Below are 22,723 nucleotides of genomic sequence, written 5' to 3' on the forward strand. Positions count from 1 at the left end.
GAGAAAATCAGGTTATTTAAAACTTGAAACTGAGTACTTTTTTTAAAACTTTGTCCTGCATTTTTCTTATAATAGGCACAAATTCACTAATGAACAGTGAATCAGTATTTTTCCATTTAAGTTGCATCTGATCCTTTATTTTATTTAATTTTGGGGGATATGGCATTGTTACTGTTACTGTCCCCATTTTACAGATGAAAGCAAAGCTCAGGCAAATGAATTTGCTTAGGGTTATATTAGCAAAAAGTGAATGTAAAATTGGGTTTTCTGAAGGCCGGGAGCCCGGAAACCCAGTGCCTGGAGCGTGCTAGACAAACACTGTGTAACTAAGCCACATTCCCAGCCCTAAAGATTTTTTCTTTTTGAAATCTCTTCAAGAAAAAATGGAGTCACTCTTAGTTTATGAGATGTTTGTTTGTTTGTTTGTTTTTTGAGACAGGTTCTCACTATGTAGTTCAGTCTGGCTTTGAACTTACTGTGTAGCCCAGGCTGGTCTTGAACTCATGGCAGTCATCCTGCCTCAGCCTCCCGAGTGCTGGGATTATAGGCATGTACCACCATGCCCAACATGACATGATACTAGTTTATTCAAGTAGATTCCTTTTACTCTTTCCTGTTTATTGTCTATGAGCACTGCCTCAGCCTCCTGGGTGCTGGGATTACAGGCGTGCGCCACCATGACCAGCTTCCACTTCCATTTCCATGTCTTTTTTTTTTTTTTTTTCCAGTACTGGGAATTGAACTCACAACCTTACACTTGCTGGGCAGGCACTGTGGCCGCTGAGCTAAATCCCCAGCCCCCATTTCCATTTCATTGTCCTTTCATAGTGAATTACAGTGGTATGGAATGTTGAATCATTTTGAGATATGCTTTTTGCTTTTCAGTTACCTGAATTATCTGCTGGACTCTGTTGAGTTCTTTAGGAAATGCTTAGGATAGAACTAGTCCTCTGTTTTTCAGTCCTGTAGAGGAAAAATTATTTTCCTTCCTTTAAATGTGATTAACTCACACCAAATTATTTCTAAGGATATTCATAGGAAACCAGAAAAGATTGACACATTATATAAACCGGGGTAATCTGTATTTGTTTCAAGGCAGGACGGGCCTTTGTAAACTGGGGTGCATATAAAGCTTTTTGGGAACAGGGTGAGTCTGTGGTGGGGAGGAGCGGTGCACGTCAAGCCATAGCTGTTGTGTTGTTCAGCTTGTTGGTGAACTGAGCGCTGTGTTGCGGAAATCTGCCTGTAATTTTTTTATGACTTTTTTTTCCTCTTTTTTTCCAGGAAAGCTGTGGAGCAGAAGTTTAAAGCTGGCCTACACACTGCTTAACAAACTAGGGACCAAAAATGAGCCTGTGTTAAAACCTGGAGACAGGGTAATTGGTATTTTTGGCTTTATTTTATTTTTTTTATCTTTTTGGTTTTTTGTGTTTTTTGTTTTTTGTTTTTTTGGTTTTTTTGTGGTACTGGGAATCAAACTCAGGACCTTGCACTTGCCAGGCAGGCGTTCATGCCACTGAGCTACATCCCCGGCCCCCCTTTTTGGTTTTTTAAGACAGGGTCTTGGGGCTGGGGATTTAGCTCAGCGGCACAGTGCTTGCCTGGCAAGCACGAGGTCGTGAGTTCAATTCCCGGTACTGGAAAAAAAAAGAAAAAAAAAAAAAAAAAAGACAAGGTCTTTCTATATAGTTCAGGCTGTCCTTTGACTTTCTATGTAGCCCAGGCTGGACTTGAACTCACCATCCTCCTGCCTCAGCCTCCTGAGTCCTGTGATTATAGATGTATACCACCCTACTCAACTGTTTTGGTTTTAGAAAGGTGGCATTTATTGTTTGTTTTCTCCCCTGCCCCTTTCTCTCTCTTTCTTTCTTTTTCTTTTGGTCTTTTTGAGACAGGATCTCACCATGCAGTTCAGGCTGGCCTTCAGCTCACTTTGTAGCCCAGGCTGGTCTCTAATTCGTAACAATCCTCCTGCCTCAACCTCCTGAGCGCCGGGATTATAGGCGTGCACCACCACACCTGGCGCCATTTATTGTTTTCTAATGTGTACATTCGGGGGCTTTAATGCACAAGAAATTTTACATAATTCTTATAAAATAAAAATGGTGTCTGGGTGCAGTGACACACACCTGTAATCCCAGGTGCTTGGGAGGCTGAGGCAGGAGGATGGTGAGTTCGAGTCCAGCCTAGGCAAATTAGTGAGAACTTGTCTCAAAATTAAAGAAAAATTAAAAAGGCTAGGGATGTAGCTCAGCGGCACAGTGCCCTTCAGTTCAATTTCCAGTACCACAAAAAAGTAAGAAAATTAAAATAGCTTAGTTCCAACCCATGTTAGCCAAATACCAGGTGATAGTTTTTCTAGTCAGAGACTGAAGGCAGTTCACAGTTCCTTTTCTGAAGCTGTTCATTTGTAAACTCTTTAGGACTAATAAAAGAGAAATCTAAATCTTCCTGGAAATAGTTCAATATTTAGACAATAAAAGTAGCAGTAAAATTTAGCACTGATTTCTTTATAAAATGCCTCATAAAACTTTTTAGGCAATTTACTCTTGTTTTATGTGGAAAGGGAAAGAGATTTATGTTACTTCTCAGAAAGATGAATTGATATTTTATTTAATTAAAAGTGACAGGCCACTGTGCTCGCTCTTGCCTGGTGGCCTGCCTTCACTGTAGGGGTGCTGCTTTCCTACTTTTATTTGGCCAAGACTCGCTGTGCAGAGCCTATGTCTTTTCCTGCCCTTAGTAAAGCTTTGCTACTGTTTAAAAAAAAGAGTGACATCGAGTAATTTCAAAACATTTTTTGAAGATCTTTTCCTATTTATGACTTTCTAACTATGATTACTTCTACGATCAGGCATTACTTTTCATTTGGAATTTGTGGAGTGAAATACCAGCTATGTAACAGACTTTATAGAGCTTCATGATTGTAGAATCAAGTAAACTACCCTGGTAAAATACTTCTTACACTTTGGCAGTATGGCTTTTAGTCGTAGACGTAACACTTGTTTCCTGTGCCTCGTTCAACCCTCCTAAAAAGGTGGTGTATCCACCTGAGTGTCAGCGCGGACATTGTGCATAGAAGGAAATTATCTGAAAGCCTATGGCACAGGGATGTTGTAGCTCTCGGAAAGTTTAAAAAGTCCAGACTGAACTTATCTTTGGAGTAAGTTAAGAGAATCTGAGGTCCAGCGTGGTAGCACACGCCTGTGATCACAGCACTTGGGAGGCTGAGGCAGCTGAGTTCAAGGCCAGTCCAAACTGCATAGCAAGACCCTGTCTCAAAAACCAAAAAGAGGAGGAAAAGAGAGTGAGAGACACAGAAGCACAAGAAGGGAAAACAAGAACTCAGTGAGTTCTTATAGGCATAAATCTAAATGTTAATCTGTGAAGATCCAAACCAGGTAACAAATGGCTTCTGTGTTTCTGCACTCCTTGAGTAAGTTTTGAAAAGTCAGTTGTCCTGGTGATGTGGGGCAGGTGAGACCACAAGTGTGAACACAGCGCAGAGTTCTCCTCCACTGGCTTGTTGTTTGTTTGCAAACAGGAACTCACTGTGTAGCTCAGGTTGGCCTCCATCTCACACTGATCCTTCTGCCTCAGCCTCCTGAGTGCTGGTGTTACTGGCGTATGCCGCCTTGGCGAGCAGGTTTTTTGAATGGTACTGAGGATTAAACATTGAATCCAGGGCCTCTGCACCAAGCTCTACTACCAATCATTTATAAATAAACAAACAAACAAACCTCATTCATTCATTCATTCATTCATATGGTTTTATGAGGCAAGGTCTCACTGTGTAGTTGAGGCTGGCCTTGAAGTCACTGTGTGACCCAGGCTGACCTGGAACTCGCTGTAATCCTCTTGTCTCAACCTCTGGAATGCTAGGATTATGTAGGTGTGCACCACCATGCCTGGCTGCATTTCACATTTTGAGACAGGGTTTCACAGGTTGTCCGGGCTGGGCCTGAACTTGTGTTCCTTTCTCCTCAACCTCCCCGAGCGCTGGAATTACAGGTGTGCGCCACCACGCCTCGTTCACTGTTTATCTTTGTTAATGAATTAACTTTATATCCCTAATGGTTTCTCTCCATATTATTTGCATTTCTTACACAATGCCTTCATGTGAGAAAACCTGCTTTGTGGGGTGATTAGGGGCTAATGCAGTGAATTAAAGAGCAGGAGGCCTCGCGTGGCCCTGGGGTGGCACTTGAGTCAGTCAGGCACTCTGCAGTGTAAAGCTTATTCTGTAATGTGCCGTTTTGTCTAGAGAAATCCATTATGTTCATTTTGTTGCTTTAGTTGCACACTAAAGTAAATAGCTCCAAGGGGCTGGGGATTTAGCTCAGCGGCAAAGCGCCTGCCTGGTGAGCGCAAGGTCGTGAGTTCGATTCCCGGTACCGGAAGAAAAGCAAAAAACAAAAGCAAAAAAAAAAAATAAATAAAGTAAATAGCTCCAGGTTTCTTAAGTACCATTGAAGGTAAGTTGTTTATTGCTAAATCTCCCAACAGAATTAAATGAATTCTTATGATAATGGTGATTAATACACGTTTATTTCCCAAAATCTATAATATAATCATGGAAATGATGGAGTGACTTTCAATTTTTGTATTATTAGTGACTTCATTTCCGTTAGAACAAATTCCTATTGAATAGTTTGATTTATTGAGCTTTTGGTAAGAGTGGCGTTGAAAGAGTTAATGTCCCTGTATTATTGTCTTTATGAATTTTAGGTAGCCCTGGTTTACCCTAACAATGATCCAGTCATGTTTATGGTAGCTTTTTATGGATGTCTCCTCGCAGAAGTGATTCCAGTGCCTATAGAGGTACCGCTTACCAGAAAGGTAACGTTGCTAAATGCAGAGGGTGGGGAGCTGTTTTGTTTTTGAGGTAGGGTCTCCCTGTGTAGTTCAGGCTGGCCTTGAACTGACTATATTGCCCAGGCTGGTCTCAAACTTGGGCGATCCTCCTACCTCAGCCTCCCTAGTGCCTTGTCTGGCAACATTGCTAAATCGAAGCCCAGTTTGACATGACAGACATTTGTTTCTTGCTGGATTGATTTGACCCCACCATGACATTAAAAACAATCTCACCCTTACCTGAAGTACTCAGCTTCACTTTTTAAACTCACAAAATTTATAGAAAAATTATGTGTTGTACAAATAACATTTCTAGCTAAGATAAAATGTTCTATACCTTAATGTATTTTTTGTATCTAATGTATGTCATTTAAAAAGTCACACTTGTCAATAATTTCTACTCATAGAGAGTGCCTCTCTTGTTTCAGAGGCATTCATAAAGGAATTTCCTTTAACCGTGTTATATGATCTAGGTTTTTCATTTAAGTGGGAGGGTGATTCAGGGATGATACATTCCTGCTCTGGAATTACAGACTTCTACTTTAGCAGCATATCATCCCTGTTGAATGAAGGGTATGTAACAATTCCATATTTGAATTATTTCTCCACGAATTATTTCTACCACATTTTTCAGACAGTTTAATACGGAGAGTTGATGTTAGTGATGAATATGGTAGAGACAGTAGATTTATAAGAAAAAAATTACATACTGAAATGAATTAAAGAACACAGTGGTAACATTCCTGATAGGATTGGTGTTTTTCAGTTGGTCAGGAAATCATAAGGCTCTTAAATATTTAAGTTGGCGGTTTTTGTTTGCTTCCATAAGGTTACTTTCAGGATGCCATTTTAATGGAAATACTTCAGATGGTATCTTTTGTTGTCTTTTGCTGCCGTTATCCTAAGGCTTATATCTACCTCCAGTACGTTCTTTAAAACTGAATAATAAAAGGAATAAGTGGATCTGGTGTTTCTGTCCATTGACTTTCATACATGTGGCATCTGCTTGCGTTACTTATTTTGTTCTGATCTGAATTGGTTTCTCTTGGATGTGGGGGTAGAGTTAAGGGAAAAGTCAGCATTTATTTCATTTGCCTAAAACTAATCTTAAAGAGAATCATTGCTAACCTCTGGATAAAATGGTCACATATGCTAGTAGGATTCAAAATTAGCACTGACCAGTTAATAAAATAATGCGGTTTCTCCTTAGGGAGTGATTGTATTGTAGAAATTCTTAGGGAGAATGTACTGTCACTTTGACTTTCACCAGCAGTTGGTGGGGCCCAGTGAATGCTGCCACACAAATGCCAGCACGCTAGGCAGTGCTGGGCCTGCGGCCTGCTGTGCTCACTTGCTCTCCCCTACCGTGCTCATTATCTTTTCTCCACAGGATGCTGGAGGTCAACAGATTGGCTTCTTACTAGGAAGCTGTGGTATTGCCTTAGCTCTTACCAGTGAAGTTTGTCTGAAGGGACTGCCAAAAACCCAGAATGGAGAAATTGTACAGTTTAAAGGTGATTAATATTTATATGGAGAGTCTCAATTAAAAGTTAAAATTTAATCCCTTAATTAGCATTTCAATTTAGTGACAGCTAAGTACTTTATGTATTGTCACAATCTGATGAAGTAGGTACTATTATCCCCATTTTACAGGTGAGGAAACTGAGAAACAGGTTAAGTAACTTGCCCAAAGTCACAGCTAGTAAGTGGCAGAGGGGCTATTTGAACCCAAATCTGTCTGATTCCACAGCTCACCCTTAACCTTTGGATGATTGGAAAAACCTCCTACTTTGTACATTAAAGGTACTCGCTCCATGCACAGACAGGGAGGGGGTAGACTACTAAGCTCAGTGAACTTCCACTGCCAAATGGACCTCCTAGTTGTTGAGGTAATGTCAAGGCCTGGCATTAGCATATAGAACTGTTGTACTTTTGAAAGAAGGTGTCATTGGTGATTTATCATTTAAAATATGTAAAAATATTTCACTGTAAAATTGTTAATTTGGTTTCTTAATATGTAATGTGACCAATCTGGTGTGAACTCCTTCCTTGATGACTGAAGCAACTGTTTTTACTTCGGGTTTCATTTAGGTTGGCCCCGGCTCAAGTGGGTTGTAACAGATTCCAAGTACCTTTCCAAGCCTCCTAAAGACTGGCAGCCGCACATATCACCTGCCGGAACAGAGCCGGCGTACATTGAGGTAAGTGCTACGGCTGGAACACGCTCCGGCTGTCCTTTGGCCTTGGTCACAGTTTTTCTTACTGTGTGAGATTCCCGTGTTACGACTTCGCAAATGCCTGCGGTAGATGCTCTGTTCTGTTTTGATCGTAAGTACTCAAGGAAGGTACCAAAAGCTGACTTGCCATATAAGAAAGTTACAGAAGACTTTCAAGAAGTATAAAGACCTTAAATGATTTACTGGCCAAGAAATTTCTCTGCCTTTTTTGTAGGGGAGTTGGGAACAAGGGAGTGAAGAAAGAGGGAAAATAGCTTTGGTTGAAGACAAGTTCAGCAGATGGAAAACAAGAACGAGAAGAAGCAGTAGCCAGAGCTTTTGGCGTTGCATGTTAGTGTGGGAACTCAGGGCCCGAGTGATGCGATTGCAGGGTCCAGTCTCACCGCACACAGGCATCGGGCGGGGTGCTTTAATGTGCCGTCTCATTCGGTCCCCCGTGTGTACCCTGCGAGGCTTGGACTTTTATGAACCCTGTTTGATAGATGAGGAGACTAAGACAAAATTTAAACAACCAAGGTCACACAGGCTCGGGTTCTCTGACTCTGAAGCTATACCTTCGACCCTTTTGCATTCTGCTTGAGGTATATGCTTACCAGCTGATTGCTAAGTTAATAAGCAAGTCAGTAATTTTTTAAAAGATGAGGGGAAAAGTCACCTCTTTGAGTGCTGTGGGGATGACAAGTATAGACAGCTTTGTCTGTGAAAGGAAGTGGGCAGTAATTTTGAGAGCCAGTGGAGCAGTATCATATGCAAGGGTTATTTTTAAGAATAGAAGGGAATTGAGTTTGTTTTTTTTTTAAAGTCAGGTAGATAAGCAGTTAAAATATCAAATTTAGTGATCACCTTTCCATCTCTATCGTCTGTCAGTGCTGACACAGTGCGTCCTTCCGTTCACTAGAATTCTAGCCACCGGCTCCTGGACTGCTTTCTCTGTTTCCCGGCTCCATTGATCACGCCTTTTCACGTTTCATTGATTTCTTCCTGAATGGTGAAGAGCCCTTGCACAGCTCTCTGGCCTCGCATAGAGCCTGCTGTGCTGTCTATTTCCAGGCTCCTGCTATTCTGCATTAATTGGGAATTCTTACTTTAGGACCTCCTATGATCCACAGGACTCTCCTAGTGAGTTTAAAATAGACCATTGATAAAGGGAGCTATTGAGGAGTTGTCAGCAGGAGAGTAATGAGAATGACTCTTATGAAAAGATCTATCTTTCTTCTGCAGTTATCCGAATGAGCTCAAGCTCCAAGTAGTGGGGATAGAGGAAGCACAAATTGGTAATTAGGAAGGAAGTAGGACAGCCAGTACTTAGTTGAATGACAGTGGAGAGGGAGAAGGTAAGAAAGACTCAAGTTTTTACTGGGCATCTGGGTCGATGGTGGCACCCTTCACTAAGAGAACACAGAGCTTGCATGGGTGGAGGAGGCGTGGTGAAGCGGGAGGAGGGGTGTACTGGGTTTCACAGCACTAAAGATCCTTGGGAGCACTTGACAATGCGAACCTAGGTCTCTGAAGGAGAGAACTGGGAATTGTCGCTAACAAAGTACTGATGGATGAAAAGAACAGGAGGGAGAACAGAACTCTCAGGGAGCTCCAGTATAGAAGAAGTGATCGCTGATAGAAAACATTTAGAAAGAAAAGAGGTATCACAAAAGCCAAGGAAGGAGAAAGTGTCAAGAAACAGTAGTGAAAACTGGGTGTGGTGGCGCACACTGTAATCCTGGGAGCTGAGGCAGGAGAATCACTGCGGGTTCAAGGCCAGCCTGAACTGCGTGGCAAGACCCTGTCTCAAAAAAAGAAAACAAGATATATAGAGGTACAAATTCTCTATGATGAATAGAATCATTAATGTATATCGAAATTGTACTAATAAACTTAATAATAAAAAAGTAGTAAAATACTTTAGAAAAGTGTGCTTGGATAAAGTATGCAAAATGTCTTTCAGTGTTAACAATCAAAAAGCTTATGACTATCTGTTCTCGGCCTTTTGGCTAAGATCAAGGGCAATATCTGCTCTTACCTGCTTAATATCAGATATGCCTTCTGTCAAGGACAGCATCATGAGTGGAGTTTTGGAGCTGGGAGACAGACTAGGAGCTTGCTCCATCCACTCTCTGCATGGATCTGGAATAGCAGTGCCTCCAGGAACAGTGGATCCCCTTGGGAAAAACAAAGGGGAGAAAAAGCTGAAGACCTTCATAAAAAGCAACAGAAATGAAGCAGTTAGTATAAAAAGCAAAGGAATGAATTGGCTATTCATTTCTAGGTCTCCACCTGTGAAACTGGGTGCTTCTAACAGGCAGGGACCACATCTTACGCCTTTAACCCCGCAGTTCTATGCTTCACGTGTTGTATGACATGTCTCACTCTGTGTCTGTGGATTCCACATGAAGATTCAACCTCAGAAATACTCAGAAAGAAATTGTGTCTCTACTGACTATATACAGATTTTTTTCTTGTTCCTTCATCAATACAACTGTTTACTTAGCATTTACTTTGTATCAGGAGATATGAGGAACATAGAGACAGCAAGTCCGTAGGAAGTTGTTCATAGGTTGTATGCAAATACTACCCCATTTTACATAAGAAACCGAGCTCTGTATCTGAGGAGGGTCCTGGAACGACCCCACGTGGATTCTGAGGAATGAGTGTATTTGGTGTTGTGCTGTTAATGGAGCCTCAGTTACTTGCTTTAGCTTGTTGAGCAGTCACTTCACACTGGTGACTAACCCTTTAGGTCTTTTCCTCACGTACTTTTTTTGAGCTTTGTCATCTTCCACTTCCCTTTGTTATAAGAATTTGGAATCCAAGTACATAGCCGTAGTGTTTATATTCAAAATGTTAAACTCAGCTCATTATGATAGTTTGTCTTGGTTTTATTTCTGGATTCTAATTTTGTCATTTAAATTAACCCATTTTGTCATGTTTCTTATATTGTGTTTTTGTTTTATTTTTCTAGTATAAAACCAGCAAAGAAGGGAGTGTAATGGGAGTTACCGTGTCCCGGCTTGCAATGTTGTCTCACTGCCAAGCTCTGTCCCAGGCCTGCAATTATTCTGAAGGTCAGGCTCGTCCCATGACTACCCATTGTCAGCCCGGCTCTGCAGGACTCTGAGCAGGGTGCTCGGTGATTGGATTTCATTAATGACCAAGTGCAGAGGGAAATGTTCTAAGACACATTCTTGGCTTGCCTCTGTTTTCTTCTTTTTCACAAATAATTTAATGTAATTTATTTTATTTATTTATTTTTTTTGTTTTGTTTTTGTTTTTGGTTTTTCTCTGGTACTGGGAACCAAACTCACAACCTTGCGCTTGCCAGGCAGGCGCTTTGCCGCTGAGCTAAATCCCCAGCCCCAATTTAATGTAATTTAAAGGAACTAAAATTCTGGGTGAACCAAATATGTAAAGCATGATTTCTAGAGAATAGAAATACGAAATCATAATTAAAACCATGTATTTACTAGTCATGGGGTCTCAGATACCTGCATTTTCCGCATATACAGAGCTGCCAGATACAAAGAACTTTAGTTACCAGAAGGCACGAATTAAAACACAGCATAGTGCTTTGTGGTGTCAGACTATTTGCTGTAGAATATTCTTTGAAATATTAATGTTCTGGTGTTTAATTTTTCTTTCACAAAATGAAACCGTGTTTTCGTTTTAGAGCAGAATTCTTTGATAAAAGTGTATATCATAAAATATGTATACATAATGGAGCAATTAAAATGTCCCAAAATGGAGATGGATTTAATTATAATGTTGTCATATAATGGATTATACCTTGAGGCACTAAAAGTCAAGTTCTTGAATATTAAAGTAGGAAGAAATGATTCCAACAGGCCCCCGTCCACCTTTTTTGAGACAGGGCTTTACTGTGTAGTTCAGACTGGCCTTGAACTCATTATGTGATCTTGGTTGACTTTGGTCTTTTTGAGACAGGGTCTCGCTATGTGGCCCAAGTTGGCCTTGAACTCACCATAATTCTTCTGCCTCAACCCCCAGAGTGCTAGGGTTATAGGTGTGTACCACCATACCCGGGTCAATAGATACATCTTTAAGTGCAAAAAAGAAAAAGAAAAAAAAAAAAGATCTGTGTGTACCAATTTTGATATGTTTGATATAACATCTCTCTAGAAGTATGCATATACTGTTATATGTACACCAAGATGTTTAATTTTTGTAAGAGACATAATTTTTTATAATTATTTGTAAAAATTCCAAAATTTCTAAAATAAATGTTTCTAGCCAGGCATGGTGGCACATGCCTGTAATCCTAGCACTCAGTAGTCTGAGGCGGGAGGGACACCACAAGTTCAAGGTAAGCCTGGTACATAGTGAATTCAAGGCCACCCTGAATTACACAGTGAGACCTTCTCTCAAAAAATATATATGAATGAATGAATGAATGAATATGTATCTTACAATAGGAAGAAGAATACCTCTTAAAGCCAGGCATGGGGGTACACATCTGTAATCCAAGTTATTCAGGAGACTTAAGCAGGAGGATTACCTCGTGTTTAAGGCCGCCTGGAATAGGTAGCTAGACCCTGTCTCAGAAACAACAGCAGCTGGGCATGGTGGCACAAGCCAGTAATCCCAGCATTCAGGAGGTAAGGCAGGAGGATCACCATGAATTCAAAGCCAGCCTGGGCTACGTAGTGAGTTTAGGGTCAGCCAGAACTGCACAGTGAGACCCTGTTTCAAAAAAACCCCAAAGAAACAAACAAACAAAAAAAATCTTGATAAAACTCCTTAATTGATAAGGAGTTTCTATACAGTGTTGCTCTTCTGACAGTATTGCCCCATTTTTGATTTTAAAGCCAGTGGGCAGTGACCTCAAGCAACCAAAAGATCCTGAGCACTCCTTAGTCGTTTCTTTGTAGGGGGGTGCTGGGGGTGCTACCAGGAGATTGAACTCAGGACCTTGCGCTTGCCAGGCAGGAACTGTACCGCTGAGCTACATCCTCAGCCTAGTCATTTCTCAAAAAGCATTAAATCATTTGCTTAGTAGAGGTGAAGGACACAATTTTGTTGCTTAATACTAAAGATGACTCCCTTGTTTTTTATTTTTTCTGTTTTAGGAGAAACAGTAGTAAATGTTTTAGACTTTAAGAAGGATGCAGGGCTGTGGCATGGCATGTTTTCGGTAAGCTACTCTTAATTAAGGCTTTTGGTATAAGTTGTATTTAAGATTAAGGGCAGCACACTATGTAAGATGGAGCATCTCTCAGCACTTGTTGGACATTTAAGCTCCCAAAAAGAGTGATGACGTTTTCCAGACGGTGTCTCGCCATTCCTGCAGACGCACTGTGTGGAGGGACTATCTTGTTTATGCTGTGTGCTGCTTCTAAAGAAGAGAGTCACAAGGTAGCTGAGCGTACTCTCCATAATAGAGGAACCGTGATGTGCTGTGGGTGTTGGAGCACCCTGGGCGTCAAGGCAGTTTTTCTGTGGTCTTTGGAAAGCAGTTAAGCTGTAGCTGTGAAGAGATTTGTTGGGTGGGGTGAAGGCAAAAGAGGGGACATTTCCTATCTGTGTGTAACTTGCCATTTGGGAGAGAGAAGAAATACAGGATCCTGGAGTTGAAAGGACCTTAGAGAGCATCTAGTCCATCTTAGTACCTTAGGAGCCCGTGAGGGGAAAGAGTAAAGCGTGAGGGAGGAGGCAAGGATCCTCTTTCGTCCGGGAAATACCCGACCCCTCATTAGGAAGAGCGTTATCCCGAGTGTAACTACTGTCTACCTCGGTCTTTCTGATTTTCTCTTCATCAGAAATTTTTAAAAACCCTTTTGTGGAGTTAAGAGGATTCTCCTTTCTTTTATACAAAACACAGGTTAAGTACCTGTGTGAAGAATTGGCTGTACAAGCACTCTTAATGCTGAAACCAAAGTCTCTCACCGGAGGCGGAAACTTGGCATAGGGGTGGTGTACTGGTTTCTGTGGGCCCCTTGGGTGGTCAGTGAAGTGATGGGTCTGAATACCAACCCATGCTAACTCTGTTTGCCTCGGTCTCTGGGAGCAGGACGTCCTGGGCATGTTAGATCTAGAGGGAGGACAGGAACCAGACTGCACAGTGCTCACTCCCTGCACCTCCTGGCCACACACTTTACAGGTCTAGGCAGGAATGCCTGTCAGAGGTGGGGCGGCTTTGACTTCTCACCTTGTAATACACCCCAGCATGGCTATGTGGATGCACTTGGCGGGTGGAGCGCAGTTAGCATTTTTAAACCATCTGCCCTGTGACCCAGCTGTACTGCTTTACTGCGTGTTTCTATGGGGCTGTATCAGATTTGTAATTGTGATCATCTCTTGGGAGAGAGGAGGGAACTAGACTAGAGAATAGGTATTAAGGAACTTCAGTCCTATCATTAATAACTCAGGATTTTTTTCAAAGAACATGTAGTAAAATTGTACCAAAATGTCAGCTCAGTTTGGAAATGCTGCAGTATGTATTGGTATTGATTGCTTTTTATTTCTTTGCTTTTCAGAATGTCATGAATAAGATGCATACAATTAGCGTACCCTACTCTGTTATGAAGACCTGTCCCCTCTCTTGGGTCCAAAGAGTACATGCGCACAAAGGTAGTCACATAGCATCTGAGCTTTAATTACGTGCATGTTTGAATTAAGATTTTAGGGGTTTTCACACTGCTCTTGTAGAGACACATTTCTGTGTCCTGGTGCCTTAACAAATTTTAGGGTTCGGTTACTGTGGACTTTGGTACTATATGTTGTCTGTTTCATCTCAGTGATATCCTTTCCTAAGAACTGAGATGAGTTCTCCTGAATCTGAGCCCAGATTGAGGTTTATTGAGTGTTGTGTTTTCCAAAGTTTTCTTGGCTGGGATACTGTGGCCTGTCGGGCGGGTGCAGTGAGCAAACAATTGTGTATCTAGTCAGTCATCCGAACGTGGCGTTTTCTTCCTCTGACAGCTGGCACAGTCTGTTTGAAACCTTTGTAATTTTCTTTGAGTGAGAATTAAGATCCCAAAATAAATAAACACTTCCATAGTATCTTAAATACTTACCAGATTTGATGTGTCTGTATGTTAACTTTATCCCTTTGATTTATAGCCAAAGTAGCTTTGGTAAAATGTCGAGACTTGCACTGGGCTATGATGGCACATCGGGACCAGAGGGATGTAAGCCTGAGTTCTCTCCGCATGTTAATTGTGACGGATGGCGCTAATCCCTGTGAGTATTTCTGGAGCATGGGCCTAGGAAGAGCTTTTCCTTTACGAATTAAACCCTCCCACACACCCTTTTTCATAAGGTTTGGTTTGGTTTGGTTTGGTTGAGACAGGCTCAGTGTGTAGTCTCGAATTCACTATGTAACCCAGGCCAGCCTTGAACTTACAATTCTCTTTCCTCAGTCTGCTGGAGTCCTGGGATTATAGATGTGCACCACCACGCCCAGTTTATAAGCTTTTATTGTTTTTGTTTTTGTCTTTTTGAGACAGGGTCTCACTATGCAGTTCAAGCTGGCTTTGAACTCACTTATGTATCCCAGGCTGGCCTTGAACTCGCAACGATCCTCTTGCCTCAGCCTCCCAAGTGCTGGGATTACAGGCGTGCGCCACCACGCCCCACTGGTTCATAAGCTTTAAAACCACTTCTCTTTGCTCTTTTATATCTTCTTTCTATCATGTGGCTGTAGGTGTTCCTTAGAGAGATAAAAGGTGACTTACTATAACCAAGTGTATGAACTTTATGTAAGTACATGGGATGGCCCTTAATTAAAAAGTCAAAGAGTATTACATAGAAGATGCATCTAAGCCAAGACTGCACTTTGTTGGCTGTGCTAGTTATTTCAGGAAGGGCTGCTAAATTATGAACCAGCTGCATACTATCTATATTGTTGTCTCTGATACTGATTTTGTCAGTTTGTCAGGCACAGTCTTTTGGGAGAGAGTACTGGGAATCGAACTCAGGACTGCACACTTGCTAGGCAAGTGCTGCACCACTGAGCTATATCTACAGCCCAGGCACAGTGTTATTCCAAGTTGTAATTTTAAATAGTGCCAGTGACCTTGCAGGTTGGATGAACATTAATTTGTCTCTGACATTGTATCAGAGCACCTCACAGGCTCAGTAAAAGCTTGCATGGAGTGAATGGTGGACATGCGAGTTCTCCGAGAGATAACTGTGTCACCTTCCCGTACCAGCTTCACGTGGTAATGAAAATTAACAGTGCCAGCTTTCAAGTTGGTCTGCTCCCACTCCTTAGGGTCCGTGTCATCCTGTGATGCCTTCTTGAGTCTGTTCCAAAGCCACGGGCTGAAACCCGAGGCCATCTGTCCATGCGCGACATCTGCTGAGGCCATGACCGTGGCGATCCGAAGGTAGTGTGCGGCGTGTCATGCTCTCTCGATGTGTGCTACAGTTTGGGTGAAATGCACAGCTTTTATCAGGCAGTGGAAGGGGTGCTAACGAGTTTTCTGCTTCATAAGCCTAACAGTGAAAATTATCTTATAAGGTAGTTTGAAACATCTCATTTATTTTCCCCACTCTTGCCCAAAGTATATCTCTAGTACAGTGAAAATGTAATTGTTCTGATTTATATTTGTGAAATATTTCTTGTTAAATATTTGTGAAATGTTTTTCTGTTATTTTGTTCTTTAGAACTTTGAGCTTTTTTTTCTTTTTTTTTTTTTGAAAAAGGGTTTTACTCTTTAGTTCAGGCTGGCCTTGAACTCACTTTGTAGCCCAGGCTGGTCTCAAACTCACAGCAATCCTCCTGCCTCGGCCTCCCCAAGTGCTGGGATTACAGGCGTGCACCATAGAATTCTGAGCATTTTAGACTGGAATTAGGATGTTTGTGATTATTACTTCAGTATGAAAAATATATTTATACTGTAGTATATTATATTATATATTTTATATGTATTTTATATTATATATTTTACATGTGTTTTTATATTTTATATGTATATATTTTTTTAAGACAGAATCTCACTATATAGCACAGGATAGCTCAAACTGGCCTCAAACTTGCTGTAATCCTCTAGCCTCAGCCTCCTGAGAACTGGGATTACAGACGTGCACCACCACGCCTGCACCAATATATTTTTTTTTAAGGTGAATTTTAAGAAATTTTTAATGTTTTCAGAGCCTTGAGATGTCCTTGTACTGTTAAAGATTCCGTTAGACATTTTGAATCATTCTTATTTTAATCACACAATTTAGTATAGAATTCATTCTATAAATGGCATTATATAGTGCTATTTTCATTAATATAATCATGATTTAATAGCTGTTTCTATATTGTTTAATCCTGGAACTTGAATCTCATACTGCTGGCAATGATCGCCTCCCCCCACATTTATTTATTTGTTTGTTTGTTTTAAAAAGAAAAAAACCAAAATTTCAAAACAAGATAATAGGGCAACAATTTTTAATAAGTGATTGAACTGACTTTTTTCACTTAATTAAAAATTCTTTGTGCTTTGTACATGGAAATTTGGTTAATTTGGTAGAAGAAACAGATATTTATTTGGTAACCAGAGGAAAGTTGTGTTCATACATTATGTCCATATTTTTTCTGTAGGTATAATTTAATTTGCCAAAGTTAATGGGTTTTATTTTATTTTTTCAGGCCTGGAGTTCCAGGGGCTCCTCTGCCAGGAAGAGCCATTCTCTCAATGAATGGGTTGAGCTATGGGGTAATCCGGGTCAATACTGAGGATAAGAATTCAGCACTGACCGTCCAGGATGTAGGGCATGTAATGCCTGGGGGTGAGTCATGAGGGCCCCTGGGATTTTCATAAAGATGTGTCACCAGAGACACTAGGGCCTAAGAAATAGGAGGTCCAAAGCCAGGAATCCTAAATTCAATAGTCACAAAATTTCTCCAATCCTAATAATGAAGTAAAATTACACTGGCCTTTTGGGCGGTATTATGTGATTGATCAACTGGGAAGACTTCACTTGTACTCTTCATGTGGAAAGCTAAGTACTGAGTGATACCAGAGTTACCTGGTGTTCACTGTATTTCCACAGCATTGAGACTAACAGAAAAAATGTACTACTTCCATGAGGGTTTGGATCTGACCTGCCTAGGGGTGCACCCCAATTCATTTAGCCTGTTTCTTTGTACTTTCTGGTCATTTTTTAGTACATCACTGTCTCAAAAACCTTTAAATTAATCTTTTTTCTTTGTGCAGTAGGAATTGAACTCAGGGCCTTGCACATGCTAGGCAACCATTCTACCACTGAGTTACATCCCTAGCCCTTCAAAAAGCTTTAAATTTCAGATATACTGTACTTAGATAGTTTCAGCTTTATTTTTAGTATTTTTGGTGTGTGTCTGTCTGTCTGTGTTGCTAGGGATCAGACACAAGGTTTTGTACATAATAGCCAAGCACTCTGCCACTGAGCTCTACCCCCACCCTCTTTAGTATTCTTTCTTTGGAATGTTCATAGTACATGTTTGCAGTACATAGTGATTATATTGATTGTGGAGTGTTGGTATATCTGTTTAGTATTCTTAATGCCACTCAGTCAATGTGAATTTTTCCAGGGTTTTCAGGATAAAGCTATTATTTGCTGAGGTTTTCCAGGTATCTGTCTCTTATTTGTGTTTCCTATATATCAGGGATGATGTGCATTGTGAAGCCAGATGGACCTCCCCAGCTCTGCAAAACAGATGAAATTGGAGAAATCTGTGTTAGCTCCAGAACTGGAGGCATGATGTACTTCGGGCTTGCTGGTGTGACAAAAAACACATTTGAGGTACCTAGTATTGCTATTGCATAGAGGAAGTATTTGGTGAATTCAGCAATAGGCGGCGGATCTGCTGGCTGAGGGGGACACTGTACGTGGTGTTGAGAGCTTGTGCTCTGGAGTAGAGGATTAAGATCAAATCCTGACACTGCTGCTCACTGGCTGATCTTGTGTGTGTTGCTGAGCCAGCCTTTCTACCCCCCATTTTCTTTATCTTAAAATGTGAATAACAACAGTAACTGCCTCACAGGTCAATTATAAGGTTAAATGAGTTAAAGTTTTATAAAGTGCTTAGAACAGCTCCTGACACACAGGAGACACCATTGTGTATATGTTAGGTCAGTGGTGAGAGGCCCTTGCAAAATCTCTGGAGAGCCAAGCATGGTGGCGCACGCCTGTAATCCCAGCACTCAGGAGGCTGTGGCAGGAGGAGTGTTGTGAGTTCCAGACCAGCCTGGGCTACAAAATGAGCTCAAGGCCAGCCTGAACTGCATAGCGAGACCATGTCTCATAAAGACAAAAAAAAAAAAAAAGAAAATCTCTGGCGAATTTGCCATAGTTTAAACTTCATAAGCTCAAATAAAGTTTTTTTTCTTTTCTCACAGTCTATGGACAGAACCCAGGGTCACTTTATGTATGCTAGGCAAGCACTCTGTCTGAGGTCCATCCCTGACCCTCGAAATTTTAATTTTGAGAGTATAGTAACAGTGGCATGGGTTGTGCTAGATTAGGAAGTAAAATTGAAGAAAAACTGGTTTTTGTGGGGGTTTTGTTTGTAAAAATATTTTTGTTTTTTTGCAGTAGGGTCTCACTGCATAATGCAGGCTAAACTATAATGCAGGCTAAACTTGACCTCGCCATATAGCCCAGGCTGTTTTAGCCTCCCTGGTGGTGGGATTACAGGTGTGCATCACCACGCCCAGGTTTGAAGAACTGTCTTGTCGCAGGGTTCAGATTGCTTACCTTTTCAGACTTGCAGTCAGACTTACTGTGCATCTTTCTGAGTGTTGCCCATGCTGTAGATGCCTGGACTACATAAGGAAAAGTGCTCCTCGTAGAGCTTGTACTTCCTAATGAGACAGCACACTGCTTTCCTGCAGGAGGTTCTGTGTGTGAAGCCAAGCCGTAATGAGAAGTTTGCCTAGTGCGCCTGGAAACAGAAAAAGGAATTTTTATGATTAGGATCAGGGTACCTTTTAGGGACCAGAGACATTCATTTGATATATCCGTCTCCTTCACACTAGGCAAGGCTTGTATGAACACTGCCAATTTTCAGTTCTTTGAGGTTTTTTTCTGTAATGTAGACTGGTGATTCTCAAAATAGCAGGACACCTGTTTCCACCTTCCCATCTGAACATGAATGCATGTGACTATGTACTGACAGATGTACTAGTGAGGGAGTGTTGCCTGTGTGATCGCGTCCGCGTTACTGTGGCATGGTACCTTGAAAAGAGCTACGATTCCTGGACTGACCATCATCTTGCTGCTTGTGTAACCTGAAATGCTTTACTGGGAATCATTCAGTGTCTTGGCAGCAGTAGGCATTCACACGCTCCTCAGGCTTATGCTTCCCACCATTCTCTCTGATTATTTGCATAGGTGATTACCTCTTTTAAATATGTATAGATTTATTTAGCATATATACATTTATCTGCTGTAAATCTCACATTATTTCTCCCCCTTTTGTAGGGGTAGGGGTAGGGATTAAACCCAAGGCCTGGGGCACACTTAGCATGTGTTTACCACTGATCTACATCTCCAGACCCTCTTGTATTTTAAGTGATTGAGCTGTGTGGTTTTTCTTTTCTTTTTTTTTGGTGCTGGGAATCGAACTCAGGACCTTGCACTTGTCAGGTAGGCACTTGTGCTACTGAGCTGTATCCCCAACCCCTACATGTTTTTTCAGTACCTATAATTTTCTTCCTTGAGGTTTTCTTATTAAAAACAAGATCTTAAAAGCTTAGGAAAGGAGCCAGGCATGATGGCATCTGCTTGTAATCCCAGCATTCAGGAGGCTGAGGCAAGAGAATCACTGAGAGTTCAAGGCCAGTCGCCTGAACTACATAGCAAGATCCTATCTCAAAAAAGTAAATAGATAAATAAAAGCTGGTTTGGAGATGTAGCTGTCAGAGGTCTTGGGTTCAGTCTCTAGTTCCCAGGCCCCTACCCCCCAAAAAACCCCACAAGATCCTCAAGCAGTATTTGAAAATGCTAATGCTACTGGGTTATATTACCTTTCCTAGTCAGGTATACTGTTACATGCCTGTAATCCCAGCATTTGTTAAGCTGAGGCAGGAGGATCACTGTGAGTTTAAAGCCAGCTGAGGGCTGTATAGAGAGTTCAAGGCCAACTTGAACAGCATATCGAGACCCTATCTCCAGTAAAAGAAAAAGAAAAAAAATACATAATATATGCATGCCTGCCTACCCAAAATGCTAGGTCCAAAGTAATGAAGAAATTTTGAAGTCTCAATTATAAATATAGTCATAGCAAAGTAAAATAAAATTCCCAACCAAAAAGAGGGAAAAATTGTTTCCTTGGTATCGTAAATTAAAGTTTCTATTATTTTTCTTACTGAAGGTTTATATTTAAATCCTGAGGGTGTTTTCCAAAGTGTTTAACAATTCGCTAAGACAAGATCTAGTAGTTAGATCTTTCTGATTAGTCAGAAAATAAGAATAAGCTTTAAAAGCCAGGCCTGGTGGTGCATGCCTGTAATCCCAGCACTTCAGGAGGGTGAGGCAGGAGGATGCAAATTTGAAAACAACCTGGGCTGCAAAGTGAGTTCAAGTCCAACCTGAACTACATAATGAGGCCCTGTCTCAAAAAAGGAGAAAAAAAAAAAAAAAAAGCTTTAAAAATAAGCTATTAGCTAAACATGATAGTGCACACCTGTAATCCCAGCACCTCAGAAGGCTGACACAGGAGCAATTTAGTGATTAAGGCCTGGTCTCAAAGTACATAGATCTGAAAAGGAAAAAAAAGTACATCGATACGTACGCAGTCCCCTGGGGTAGGTCATGTGAAGGACCTGCATTTAATCCCCAGTAGCCTCCAAATGCTACAGAAGCCAGGCATAGTGAGAATCACTAAGTAGCTGGGCATGGTAATGCACACCTATAATCCTTGCACTCTGACATGCTGAGGTAGGAGGTTTGCAAGTTCAAGCCCAGCCTGGGCAGTGTAACAACTTAGTGAGATCCCATATCAAAAGAAACAGGGAAGGGTGCGGCTGGGTTTTCTCTTTATTCATGCGCACATGCACACACACACACAGCTGAGTAGGGAAAAGTTTTTATGATATATGTGGGAGCAGAGGACTAATTTTCCATCACTACCTGTTTCTGGATTTGAGGCAAATGTGCCTCAGTTTGTCGTCTTTTTGTTTGTTTTTTGTGTTTTAAGACAGGGTCTCAATATGTAGTTCAGGCTGGCCTCAAATTCACGGGGATTCTCCTGCCTCAGCCTTCCAAGTGCTGGGATTACAGGCGTACACCACCATGCCCAGCTCTTTCTCATATATAATAGTCCTATTTTGTGTGGTTGATGTAAAGCAAGTAGACGTTTACCTGCTACATACATATTTTAGATTTTTTGTTTTGTCTTTTGAAGCAGAATTTTACTATGTAGCCCAGGCTGTCCTTTAACTCACAGTGATCTTCCTGCCTCAGCTTCCCAAGTGCTGGGATAATAGGCATGTTCCACCATAGCTGGCAGTATTTTAGAAATATTGAGTCTGATTGTAATTATTTCCCTACGTAAGAAAGAAATTCTGAGTGTCCAGGTATGGTGGCACATGCCTGTGATCCCAGCACTATGGAGGCTGAGGCAAGAGGATAGCTAAGCTGGAGGCCAGCCTGGGCTACAAAGTGAGTTCAAAGCCAGCCTGAACAGTATAGTGAACCCGTGTCTCAAAAAGACAAAAGCAACCCAAAAAATACCAGTTTGTTCTAATAACTGCCATTTCCCAAAGAATATCTCTGGGCTAAGGACTATACTTATCTCTGTGAGTATGATTATATGTTTTTTTTTTAGGACAGCATCTCACTGTATAGTTGAGGCTGACCTTAGACTTGCAGTGATCATCCTGCCTCATCCTCCCCAGTGCTGGAATTACAGGCATATGCCACCATGCCCAGCTATAATTATATTCTTTAATCATTTTTGTTGTTGTTTTGGTTTTGGTTTTAATTATTTTTCTTTTTTTTTTTGTCTTTTTGAGACAGGGTCTCACTATGCAGTTTAGGCTGGTCTTGAACTCACAACACTCCTGCCTCAGTCTCCCAAGTGTTGGGATTACGGGCATTGTTTTGTTTTGTTTTTTTTTGAGACAGGGTCTTGCTATATAGTTCAGGCTGGCTTTGAGCCCAGGCTGACCTCAAACTTGTGGTGATCCTCCTGCCTCAGCCTTCTGAGTGCTGGGATTATAGGTGTGCCCACCATGCGCAGTTTATATTCTTTAATCTTTACTGAAAGCTTATGAGTGCTCCATTTTATGACAGGAAAAGCTGAGGCCAAGAACTTACTCAAAGCCTACTTTACTAGTAAGAGGCAGAGCCAGAACTGACCCCAAAGACTGCAGTCCTGTTCCCAGTGGAACAGTATGTTGTGGAGCTAGTTTCCAGAGTAGACCAAGTCAGCTGTAACCACCTGGAGGATACTCATATATCATGTGAGAAAAAATTACAGCAAAAAAACAGGCTGCATAATATGATCTCTTTTTTAAACACTATTATATTAATACATAGATCTTTTTTTAAACTTCAGAGAGGTAAACATTATAAATGTTATCACTTAAGGAGATGGGATTACTGCATTATTATATAATTTTAATTTTTTAACAAGCATGTATCAGCTGGGCATAGTGGCGCACACCTGTAATCTCAGCACTTGAGAGACTGAGGCAGGAGGA

At 41.2% G+C, this 22,723-nt stretch overlaps 1 protein-coding gene across 3 annotated transcripts in view; it reads left to right on the forward strand.

Annotated features, from left to right (window-relative positions):
* The window catches only part of Dip2b (disco-interacting protein 2 homolog B), a gene marked incomplete in the record, with an annotated part of 228,430 nt that overhangs the window by 159,641 nt on the left and 46,066 nt on the right, over positions 1-22,723 (forward strand). For all 3 annotated transcript variants that reach the window (XM_013508454.1, XM_013508452.1, XM_013508453.1), the window contains 11 exon segments: positions 1,285-1,376; positions 4,729-4,839; positions 6,245-6,368; positions 6,946-7,055; positions 10,048-10,150; positions 12,170-12,234; positions 13,577-13,670; positions 14,163-14,282; positions 15,316-15,430; positions 16,684-16,823; positions 17,683-17,819. In XM_013508454.1, coding sequence (XP_013363908.1) covers positions 1,285-1,376; positions 4,729-4,839; positions 6,245-6,368; positions 6,946-7,055; positions 10,048-10,150; positions 12,170-12,234; positions 13,577-13,670; positions 14,163-14,282; positions 15,316-15,430; positions 16,684-16,823; positions 17,683-17,819 — 1,211 coding nt within the window.

Source organism: Chinchilla lanigera, unplaced genomic scaffold, assembly GCF_000276665.1.
Source record: "Chinchilla lanigera isolate Chin_1 unplaced genomic scaffold, ChiLan1.0 scaffold00146, whole genome shotgun sequence".
Classification (NCBI taxonomy): Eukaryota; Metazoa; Chordata; class Mammalia; order Rodentia; family Chinchillidae; genus Chinchilla; species Chinchilla lanigera.